The following is a 12,279-nucleotide window of genomic DNA, read 5'->3' as shown; positions in this document are numbered from 1 at the left end:
TGTCCGGCACTTAAATAGGCAGACAGATAGTACGTAGAGTCCAGGGATAGGACTGGCATACACATGCAGAGTATAGAAACACACAACATTAATAACAGAAAACCAAGGGATTTGTAAGGCAATGGACTGAGGGCACTGCATTGTTTGGTTGTGGTCAATTTCCAGACTTGACCAAGGCTGCTGTGAGGATGTGGAAATTTAGTCCAACTTCTAGCAAAACTACATCCAAAATAGCCAAATTATTCATTTTTGGATCCCAGTGCCTGGGTGTACTTGCACCATTTGAACAGAGTAGTCCAGCTATGGGTGCATTTTAGAAACATTCTTAAAAAATGAAAATAAACTGGAGCAGCCGTGGAGGAAGTTTTAGCTTTGGCAAAAATTCTAACCATTGGGCTTGCTGACCGGCAAAAATGGAAAAGGCAAAAGAAAAAGCAAAAACAACAACAACTGTATCACTGGAAAGTACTTTGACTAGAAAATAACTCTAAATTCATGCAGCCAGGCAATTTGACCACTAGGCCTGCTGTTACCAAAATACTGTATGAGAAGCAGCCTTAAAAGCTCATAAATCCAAAGGCCAAAACTCTGATAGCCAAAAAGATGAAATCCAAAACAAAGGTATTGCATTGGAACGTGTGGGGCTGACAGCAAAAATAAAACAAAACAATAACAAAAATGAGAAGGCACAGCTAATGTTTGGGCTGAGAGAGTGTGACTTTCACTCAGTCTCAAAGTTGGAAAACAAAATGAAAACAAAACGACACACATAAAAATACGCCACCGCCTTGTGGAAGAAATCACTCAGTTCTCTGAGCATAGGCAGAGCAAAACTGGGTATATTTGCAGCATGATCCTAGCCTCTGATCATGTGCAGAGAGCAAAGTAAAACCTTTAGGAGGTGCTGTGTGGCATCATTGGCAACACTCACAGCAAAGAACAGAGCACCTATGAGAAATCTATCCTTCCCAATTCCTAGGAGAAAAGAAGAGGATTCCTGAGCATGCTTAGAGTGCATAGTCTCTGAGCATGGAAAGAGAAAAACAGGAGCAACAGCGGACGCTTGTGAGACAAACTGGTATGAACACACTTTAAATTAAACAGTGGATGTGCTGTCCTACATAAATTGTGGAGGACAAAAAAGGTAGACTGCTTTGCCAGTGAGGCTCATCTATGAATTCCAAGGCTCTGAAAATAGTGGAGGGAGTTTCTTCACACTCCTAAATCTCAAACAATTACAAGCACAAATAGCAATTAATATATGGAAGACCAAGGTTGAGAGTCAGCAGCTAAGACATTTTTCCCAGATAGACTATGCTGATATGAGGCTCTTTATAACTACTTAACAGAAAAACAAAGACATTTAGAATCATGAATTAATCCCTACAGACTTTAGACAAAGAGGAAGTTGCCTTCAGACTCCTGAATCCCAGGCAGTCAAGCAAACAAACAAGAATAACTTTATAATGCCTGACCCTGCTGGCCAGCCAAATCTATGCAAATTAAGGCAAGGGAGACAAATGGGGCTCCCTTTTCCAGCAGGCTGAGTATGGAAAATGTAGTTTCCCAAGTACCTAAGTACCAGATTTATTTCACAAAATGCTATGTTCTCTTATCACAACCAAAACAACAAAAGTAGCAGATTTGGGTCAAGAGAAAAAAACTAGAAAGTCCTGTCCCTTTACATTCTCCATAATTACAGAAGAGATCTATAGTCTAACCAAGTAACATCCAAATTAAAGTCTAAGAGCATGTTGTACTCACTAGAAGAGGGGGAGCTGAAGAAAGGCACACAAATCAGCTAAAAACACCTGAGGAAAAGACCAAAACTTTGGTTTGGGGCTGAGACAGTGTAACTCTGTTGAGTCCTACTTTCGGGAAGGAGGATGTAGGACAAGACTCATGGAAGATGACCACATCGGGCTTACACGAGCAAAAGAAAAACTTTTGGCTGAGCAGAAGGTCTACAAAACTTTACACACAGCACTGATTACTGAAGACAAGACAAAGGAGTAGATCTCTTGAGCGATGCAAGAATAACAAAAGAGAAGATGGGGGTGTTTGGTGGCAGGAGGCCTCTGAGCATGTAAAGAGAGCAAAAAACTGAAACAGGAAACTACAGCTTAAAACCTATGCAGCCCCGAGCACATGGCAGCAGGGATACACTCTGGGTCCAAACCATGTGTTCCTTAGAACTGGAAGGGCACAATATGATAGACTACATGCCTTTACCCAAAAGACAAAATCCTAACAGCATAAAGAAAAGACTGATGGTGTGCTTTTGCCAAAAGTAGAATCAGAACACCAATCACAACAAGAATATCTCAAAACCTTAAAACACACAGAATGACAATCCTAACTATACCAAACTATGCCAAGAAGCTCAAAAAGAGACCAATAAAGAACAAACACAAGGGGGGAATGGGCTTGAAACCATATTTGCAATGGACTAAAAATCCAAACTAGTTCTGTAGAACAGGGGGTCGCTGCAAACAACGTGAGCCTGCAGCTCTGAGCTTTCTGTTCTGCATTGCATCTGAGCACATGCAGAGTGTCAGCAAACAGAAAACAATGAGGCATTTCTCAGTCTCTAATTTGCAAAGCAGGAAAAGAAGAGGGGGAGGGTAGTCTTTCCCCCCCCCAAGCCTTCACAAACATGGTGTTGCAAACTTTACAAAGATAAACCACCTTTCCCTTGTTGACAAACCCTTCACTCACACCAGAGTGGTATAAGTCACAAAAGGGGAAACAAAGGCAATTTGCCATTAACTGAATTTGAGTCCTAAGCTAACCAGGATGATGGGCTTTGCAACTTCCTTTGCCCATGATTCGGTTTTCTTGGCTTCTAGCAGTCAAATTTTCCATGTGGCTGTGGCATTAGGCAAACTATAGAAGAGGAGAAGAAAACTGCCTGTTTTTTAAAATCTCAACATTGACCAAAGTTCTCTGCACATGCCTGGAGTTCCTGCAGAGTTCTATGCTTCTCAAAGGGCAGTCTCTAAGATTCCCTTTCGAAAGCCATTTTCTGGGGCCTTTCTTCCTTGCCATGTGGTTGAGGGACAGGGGAACTGAGGCTGAGACAGTGTGGCTCACCTCTCGGTCAAGGAACTGGGCTGAGTCTCCTTGGGGGGACACATCTCCCAGTGCCATTCCAATATGGACCGCGGGGATGGGATGAATGACCTCTAGGGTTTCCTTTTCCTGGCATGCCTGGCTGGAAAGGTTTCCAAGTCTTGGGGCATTTTTCCCAGGAGAAAGGGGGACCTTTCTGTTCTTGGATCCTGGCTGCCAAAGTGGAACTTTCCTCCTTGAGGAGGTTGGCTTGGGCTATCAATTCTGTAATTTTTCTCTCCATACTACTGGGGGAGTTCATGGAATTTTGGAAACTTGGAAAGGCTTTTCCTTTGTACTGCCTGCTTATGGATTTGTCTAAGAGATCCATCAATTCTGCATTGGGCCTATGATCTAACTCTTGTTTGCTAAACCCCAACTCTCTGAGCTGTCTCCAGATGTTGTTGCGGATTTCGCGAAGCGATTGTCTGAAGGGTTCTGTTCTTTTGGGCTGGTTCCGGGGGTTGTTTATTCCAAACCTCCTGGGTTCTTTCTGTACTGGCTGGAAGTGGGGACCTGTGTTGTGATAGGTGACTGTATGAACTGGTTCTCCATCTCTTCCTCCCCTTTTCCTTCCTGCCCTGGGGGGTCTGCCAGATCCTGAATTCAAATCCCTGTCTGCCTTTGTGCTCCAGAACATCTTTGAGACTGCACAGATATTTTCCATGAATTGGGCCCACGTGGAAGTGTGTAATTTTAGTGCCGCCGGTCCCAGATAGGTTTTGGCGGACACATGTAAACCCTCATACACTTCAGCAATAAAATCGCGGTTATCAAGGATGGGTTGGCCCTCTGCATTGAGGCCAATTTCCCCTGAGAGAATTCCTAACATCTTCTTCCTTGCTACATAGGTGTCAGGGGCTTCATCTGGGGCTTGTCTTTCGAGTTGGTATTTGGTGCGCAGAATTGTTCCTGGCCATAGGATGCCTGCAACCTTGGACATCCATTCACTTACACCTACGCTGCTTAGATCAACATTTATGGCAGCAGCTTCGAAAGCTCCCATGTATGCTGGATCTAAACACATGCTGGCAACCTGGGTCAGGTCCTGTCCTTTGGCTTTGGGATAGCATATGTACACACTAGTCATCCATTGAACCCCAGTGTGGGCATCAAGTCTCCCTAGGTGGTCCGCTATAGTTTTTACTTCTGTTAGGGACCATGAGACAGTTTCAACTACTGTTTTAGTTACCACCCTGTCGTCCTCTGTCTCTCTGGTTTCTACCATCCTTCTGTTTTTTACAGGGTTTATTGGGGCTGGTGTGTCTGAGGTGACTTTTTTGGGATAATTTGGAGTTATTATGTGTTCCTGCTCACTTCCTTCCCACTGGGAATTATAACGTGGCTGTGTTTTGGCTTTGGTGGGGAGTGGGGTCTCCTCATCCCAGTCTATGGTCCTTAAATACTGGGGGCTCACTGTGGATACTACCGAATGTTGGAGCTCCAGTGCTGCCTTTAGTTCTTTGATTTGCTTCTCACATTTGGTGTGATCAGCTTTTGGGTTTCCCTTTGAGTAGCGGGCCAATACGTAATCGGCCGCCAATTTTGCCTGCTTGAGCTTTTCTTCCAAATCCTTATTGTACTGTTTCAGCAGCTCAATTTCAAGCAGGGCCGTATCTAACTGTCGAGCTGCTTCCTCCCTTGCCCTAATGTGTAGGGCATTCTCGGCCACCTTTTCCTGGGTTCGGGCGACCGCTTCATCCAGCAATTTTTGTCTGGTCTCCTCCCTTGTTGCCAATTTTTTGTATTCCCTAGTGGCTTCATGGGCGAGGGTCCAGATCCCCCATGATGCCCATCTGTCCTTTTCCGCCTTGGACACTCTTTTGAGACCCTTCCTTTCTGTTTGGAGATTGTACACTTGCAGCAGGGTTTCAAAGGGGTCCTCAGTTAGAAAGCCCTCCGCTTTCCAGGGATTAGGTCCCTTCCCGAGGATCCACTTCTGCAACCGATCCTGAGGCTGCTCTGCCTTAATTAGTTTATTGGCTACGGATGGTATGTCCATGTTGAATCCTAGGCTGGGAGAGGTTATGGAACCGGGGCCTCTTTTCCCACCTAAACCTGGTGCAACTCTCTGTCCTACAGTGAGCTGCTGTCCTGGGATCCTCCCTGAGGACTCCACAGAACCCCTAAATGTAACTCTGGGTCAGGGACGCCGCCCAATTCACGCGAGGGCCCGGCGCTCCTGCAGCGAGCGACTTAAGGGTGATCCTCCGTTTAGACCCGGTCAGAAGTCAGTTCAGCCCTGCCTCACTTTCACTGGGGAGTTTGGAAGCTGTAGCTCCACTCCGGCGTGGCCTGGCTAACAACCCAAACTTTGGCCCCCAGCTAGACTCCTGCCTGAGTTTTCCTTCCCTGGGACCTCCCTGAAGCTCCCACAAATGGCACTCCTTGGAGCTGCCTTTCCCTCCCTTGACCCCGGGCTTTAGGCTTCCAGACCAGGACGTCTCCCTCCTTTGCCTACCTCACCCGTTCAAGGGGGATTTAAACTGTTGGGGTGAACCTAAATTGCACGGGGATTTGAAGATCGGGGAATGGGGAGGACCTCTCCTCTGCTTTCCCACCCGCGATAGCGAAAATAAAAATAGGGCGTCGGGCTGCCTACTCCGACAATCACGCCCAAGGGTGATTAGGGCCCACCACTGGACGGCGTACCGGAGCCAATGAGCAGGACACCTAACCAAAGAGATGAAACGGGATCAGCCAACCCAAGATAGCCCTTTGCCCTTATGGCCAAGCGCACAAGAACACACACACACACCTCCCTATTTATTCCTGTCTGCAGCGGCCTTTTTGGAATCCCTGTTCTCTCTACGTTCCGAGATCTAGACAGCCCAAGTGATCAGTTTGGAAAGTCTAGATTTCGGGGGAGAGTTCTATGCCCGCATTCTCCACCAAATTGTAGCCAAGGGTCCGTAGGGGAATTTTATTATGTTGTTATTAGTCCAAATATTGCAAGAGGGGGGCTGGCTACAAGAGCCCACCAAGATCGTCTCCCGATATGTATACGGAGTAGACCAGGGCCTCCCAACAACTGACGCTGAGACAGATTTCTAGAATTAATAACCAATTTATTTATAAGGGGAAAAACACATGCAATTCACTAGCATACACACACACATACAAGGCTCAGGAAAAGCATAGGTTAGCATGGAATAGGATTTTAGGCATCACTGGGGTGATACGTACCAGAATGTAGACTCCCTCCAGGAATCCAGATGGAATATGATGAGGATGGCATGAGGCTCAGCCATGGAATGACTGGCCAGGAGCCAGGAGCCAGGAGCCAGGTCAGGGTTCAAGGGGACAGAGCTTCCCCCTGAAATCCAGACTGGCCCAGTGAACAGGCAAATCTGATGATATTTATAGGCAAAATCTTGCCTCTGGCAAAGGTGCTTGATGGTGAGAACAAAGGTGTTGAATTACTTGCTTTTCACCTGGATGTCCCTGTCTGATTGTCTTAGTGGTCTTAAGCTGCTCCGACAACAGACCTGGGGAGGGGGTAAGAGCCTCAGGCAAGGCAAACATTTGCTCTTCCTGGTCATATGATAATCCTCTTATGCGACTCTCTAGATATGATGATGTGGGTACCCCTCAGGGGTGTGGTACATGTCCTTGTGCCTTGCTGGCAATGGTGGACAGAGTTCATCTAGGGGTCATTAAGGGTTATCATTTATACCAAAATTTATATGAAGCAGCATGGGTAACAGTTTTGGTAGATATAAGAACAGGGAAGAGACTAATCCCCAAACAACAACCCACAAATCCATTTTAAGAACCACAATTCAATACCATTTAAGCCGGAAATGCTATGCTTTTTTCTGAGGGGAAAAAAAACCCTTAGAATTTAACAATTTCAACTAAAATTTTCTTTCATGCTTTCTAATGAGTCATCACCTTGTCTGCAAAACCTATCAATTATCAGTGTAATCTTGAATCTATTTGCTCAGAATTAAGACTTGGATACAGATTCACCCACACTTAGAAGGAAATAATTTAGATCTAATTGATTTCAATAAGTCTCTTCTAACTCTAGCTGTAACCTTAAATCCCACTGCTATCATTAGATCTTATTCCTAGCAAGTGCATTTAGAAGAGCAGCCATTTTTGACTGCATGCCCATGACTGTAATCCTATGGATGATAACCCAAGGATTATTCAGATGAATCCTGGTAGAAAGTGGGTTGAATATGTGTTGTTCAAGTGAATTTTGAATGCATCTGATTAAGTTTTGGGGGAAGCTGCCAAAAAGCTGCAAAACCTGGGATAATTGATCTTGGAGGTTGGTTTTTTGTTTTGTTTTTTAGTTTTAGTGAATGACTGATCTGGATAGACCTGGGATAAATCAGGATACAACTCTGCATGTTTTGAATGCATTTCAAATACATCCACATTATTGACTTCATTTTTATTCACAGTGTGGCCAGTTGATTGAAATAAAGGTATGTTGTTGTGGTCTTTATTCACAGTACTGACACATGTGAACTACAGCACTCACAGAGATGTGGTTCCAATAAAAAAAAATAGTGTGAACAGCAAATTGGGAATGTGTGAGTGAGATTATTTGCATAGTTGCATTGCAAAACAAAATGTGTAAATAGCGCCTCAGAAATAATTCCATTGCATTCAATGAAATTTACTTCCAGGTAAGTGTGTGCAGGATTATTAGAACAAGCATGATCAAAGTAGCTTCTGAATTAGTGTTAGAGAAGTTATAAGAGCTGAAATGCCTGTTGCTTAAAAGACATGAGCAAGATGACAAAAAAAAAAAGAGTGTTAATTATTCATAATAATATACCTTTCTCTCCTGGGTGTCCAGGAAATCCTTGGAGTCCTTTCAGACCTGAAACAGAAACATTTTGCAAGCCAGTATGATGCTGTTTTCCTCACTGTCTTGAATAAATCCGATATTATAAAATGGTGTGGTATAAAATACATTTTAAATTTTAAGCACATATTTTAAAAACCCACAAATGTGAATGAATAAAATAGTGGCTGGAATTTGCTAGAAAGGAAGCGCTTGTCTAAAAAGAAATAAATGATATATTCCTAGTACAGTTTCCATGAGCCAGTGTTGTGTAGTAGTTTGAGCATTGGACCACGGTTCTAAAGACCAGGGTTCAAATCCCTGCTTGGCCATGAAACCCATTGGATGAGCTTGGATGAGTAACATACTCTCAACCTCAGGGGCAAAGCAATAGCAACCCTTCCCCCTACCTCTAGGGTTGCCATAGCGCCGGACCTCAAAACCAGGAAAAATGTAGGACAGAATTTTCAAATGTAGGACACACAAAAATGTATCCTACATTTGAAAATTCTGTCCTACATTTTCCTGGCGATCGCGGCGGGGAGCAGAGGCCAAGCGGCGAGGGAAAGCCTCCACTTAAGGAGGCTTTCCCTCCCCACCTGGGCCCCGCCGCGATCGGAGGCCAGGATCGGGGCCTCGCCTCGTTCCTGGCCCCAGCAGGGACCAGGAAGGAGGCGAGCAAGCCATAGACCATCGCCTGGGCCTCGCCTTGTTCCTGGCCCCCGCAGGGACCAGGAAGGAGGTAGGGAGCCCGGCGGCGATCGCCTGGGCCTCGCCTCGTTCCTGGTCCCCGCAGGGACCAGGAAGGAGGCGGGGAGCCCGGTGGCGATTGCCGCGGCCTTGCCTCGTTCCTGGCCCCAGCGGAGGCCAGGAAGGAGGGAGGAGGCTGCAGGGAGGCGGGGAGGTTGGCGCGGCTGCGCCCAAGAGGCGCCGCCTCCCTGCAGCCTCCTCCACCTCAGGCCTCGCTGCCCTCCTTTTCCTCTGCGCGGCCATGCGCGGGGGAGGAGGAGGAGGGCAGCGAGGCCCCAGGGTTGCCCAGCAACCCCGCTGCAACCGGGCTTTTCCCGGTTTTTGGCTGCACCCGTGCCGTGACCGGGCAGGTGCAGCCAAAACCGGGGAAAACCCGGTTGCAACCGGGTTATGGCAACCCTACCTACCTCCCGAACAAATCTTCCCAAGAAAATCATGTGAAAGGTTCACGTTAGGGTCACCATAACTCAGAAACAACTTGAAAGCACAGAACTACAAAGTACAATTTCTAGAATATGCTTGTGTCACTGACATACCTATAATGCAGGAAGTATGGCCATTTGAAGTTTGGCCATACTACAGGCACTTTAGGTTAGCAGTTTTATTGTGTTTACTCACCTTGGAGACCTTGTTCTCCCTGCTCCCCTTTCTGTCCTGGATCTCCAACTGGTCCTCTTGGTCCTATTGCTCCCTTTTCACCAGCTTGTCCTTGGGGCCCTCGGAGACCTATTTAGTATGTTGGAACTTGTTTTAGTTTGTAAGCTTTTTCAATCATTTTTATCTTTTGTGCAGCACTAAATTTGTGTTTAAATGCTTAAAAATTACAATGAAGAGTAGTAGTAGGAGATTCAAGATGTGTTTTGATGCTAAATCTGGGCAGGACCAAATCTTGCTACTGAACTGCTTCCCTCTTACCATTTAGATTACCAATACCAAAGACAGTGGCAGCTCAAGGATCAAAATGGAGAAAGAGCATCTCAAAATAGTGGGAGAGGGGACATATCTCTTGTTCAGTGTAAGAAATGCACAGGCAAAAAGAGAGCTATGGCTCCAAGTGTTCAGTGGACAGCACATAATTATATCATAATATCTACATAAAACTTTATAATACATTTTAATTTTTGTATACTGCTTAAAGCCTATACATACCAAAATGCAGTCACCTCGTTCGCGGGGCAGACTGCTTTGCCACTGTAGAGCAGCAAAACTACAAGCCCCAGAGTGCTCTGGGGCTTGCCCGGCTCCCGATTGGCTATTGGGGCCGGAAGGGGCGGCCCTTCCGGCCCGGGGGACGCTCTGGGAGCCGGGCTTGCTGGTGCGGGGCTTCCGGCCCTCCAAGGCTGCCCATTGGTGGGCTTGGCCTTGGGGGCGGGGCCCCGCAATTGACGCAGAGGGGAGGGGCCGAGCAGTATATATTGCTGCTCGGAGGCCTCTCCGCCTCAGTCGATGCTTGGCTTCGAGCAGTGCGGAGCCAGGCCTGGAGGGGAGATAGCCTTGAGCTTCTCCCGCCCGCCCACCGCTGTTTCAGGTTGTTTTTGTCACAACTGTTCGGCAGCATAGGCCAGGATCTGAACGTTGGTGGTACCAGGGCTATGGAGTTTTGGTTTGGGAGTCACAAGGTACCCGGGGGCGATGAGCGAAGGCGTCTGGCCATTGCGGGGGCCAGAACGCAGGTGCGCCTCCCGGTGACTAGGGGCTTTGTGAATTGGGGAACGCAAGGCATGGTTTGTGCTCAAGCGGTGTTCCTTAGCCCCTAGGTCATCCCAAGCACCGGGTAGGGACCCGGCTTTGGAGAATCAAACAACAACGGGTTGTTTGATTGCACAGATCCTGACCTTATGCTTTGTGCCAACCCTACCAATGGTTTAATAAAGTTGTGGCCTTTCTCCCATGTCGGTGTTCTGTGGTTATTTTGACAAGCACATACAAGGCAATATAAAATCTAAGTGCAGAAATTTTTGGAGCTGAAAATCTCATTCCTCCTGCTGGACTGAAAATATACTTGCTCACAGTGTGAACCATGTTTAAAAACCTTTTACACCCAAAATTCCATCATATATACAGGACTCTTCAGGTTTCATTAATAAAATAACACTTTTGAGGTATAAAGAAAGAGATTTCCTAGTTACTATTGGCCCTATATAGATGGGCCCTTTGCGGCGCGCCCATGACGTGGTAGGGTTGCCTTGGGGAAGCACGTGCACATGCCCCGCAACCCTAGCAGGTGATGAGGGCATCGCAGCTGCGCACCACCACCCACATGGCGCGCACAGCTACGTCGCAGCTCTGCAGTGTCCAAACAGCACTGTGCAGCTGTAACGCCATTGGGACATCTTTGTAGGTTTGCAGCGATGGAACTGCGCCGCAAAAAGGAGCCACTTTTTAATGCTCCTTTGTTGCTGCACAGCAGCGTCGCACAGTTTGGTTGCTGCAGCGCTGCTGTGGAGCAAAGAGAGGCGCCTCCCTGGCGCCTCTTTCTGGCAGTCTGTACCCTGTCATTGTTACCCAAAGAAAGGTGGAGGGACTGGGGAGGTGTTCCCACAAAATATGACAGTATTACTTTATTTGTAGGGAAAATTAGATTTTGCACGAGGCTGAATAAACTTTATGTACATACCAGGTTTGGGTGACTTAAGAGAGATTTATTTAGAAATCTTTGTTTAGAGTTTTAGAGAGTTTATTTATTTATTTGTGCTTTCCATAGTGGTAGAATTCAATATAGCCATGTTAGTCTGTAGAATCAGTACATAGAAGCAAAACAAAAGGGGGACAGGAACAAAATCAGAACCATGAAGGCAATGATTCAGCAACTAATGAACAAGGATAAAGAGGACTACTATAATAATCAATGCAGAGGAATAAAAGAAAATAATAACAACAACAAAAAGAACAAGAAGCGATCTCTTCCACAAGATAAGGGAACTGAAAGGGAAGTTCAAATCAACAGCTCAGAAACTCTATGATAAGAAGAGGAACGTACGAAAAGATCAAGAAGAAATAAAAGGACGTTGGCTGTAACACACAGAAGAGCTATATAAAAAAGAAGAAAAAATGAATGATACAAGGAATGAAGAATCATATGAAGATGAATACCAAATTCTAGAAAGAAAGGTGGAAGCTGCATTAAGAGAAATTGGGAAGAAAAAAATCGCCAGGAACAGATAATATTCCAACTGAATTGCTACAATCCACAAAGACAGTATCAAGTCCAGTGTTAAATCCCCCATACTTTCCCTAGGTAGGAACTGCCATTATCCTTCCTCTAGGATAAAGAACAAAGAATCTCCCCTGTTTTATATATCTGTGGCCATGCTCTCCAGATGTTGCTCAAAGGGACATTACAGGATGGTAAGTGGAGAACTACTGCCTTGTGTGTGACAAGTCATCACTCTTTGACAAGGGAGCAAGGAGTTTCTTATTTCTGTTAGGGAAATGATATGAAGATGTTAGTTCAGTCAAGGGTCTTTACCTTTGGCTGTCCCAGCTTGTTTGCACAAGAATTATGTCCCTAGTTAAACTAGGCACCTAGGTTAGGGTTGCCATATCCCGCCGGGGGGCGGGACTTTCCCGGTTTGGGGCGGGTCCGCACGGTCCCGCCCCGGTTTGGCCCCGCC

The 12,279-nt window shown here is 46.1% G+C and overlaps 1 protein-coding gene across 2 annotated transcripts in view; it reads right to left on the bottom strand.

The window, feature by feature from the left end:
* MARCO (macrophage receptor with collagenous structure) overlaps window positions 1–12,279 on the bottom strand; it is a 43,599-nt gene that overhangs the window by 14,512 nt on the left and 16,808 nt on the right. For both annotated transcript variants that reach the window (XM_089520171.1, XM_089520170.1), the window contains 2 exons: window positions 9,284–9,391; window positions 7,907–7,951 (listed from right to left, as the gene is read on the bottom strand). In XM_089520171.1, coding sequence (XP_089376297.1) covers window positions 7,907–7,951; window positions 9,284–9,391 — 153 coding nt within the window. The remainder of the gene's footprint in view (window positions 1–7,906; window positions 7,952–9,283; window positions 9,392–12,279) is intronic.

Source organism: Sceloporus occidentalis, unplaced genomic scaffold, assembly GCF_023333645.1.
Source record: "Sceloporus occidentalis isolate IW3139 unplaced genomic scaffold, rSceOcc1.0.p SCAF_4, whole genome shotgun sequence".
In the NCBI taxonomy this organism is placed as follows: domain Eukaryota; kingdom Metazoa; phylum Chordata; class Lepidosauria; order Squamata; family Phrynosomatidae; genus Sceloporus; species Sceloporus occidentalis.
The sequence above is the reverse complement of the archived record's forward strand: the minus strand, read 5'-3'. Positions and strand labels throughout refer to the sequence as shown.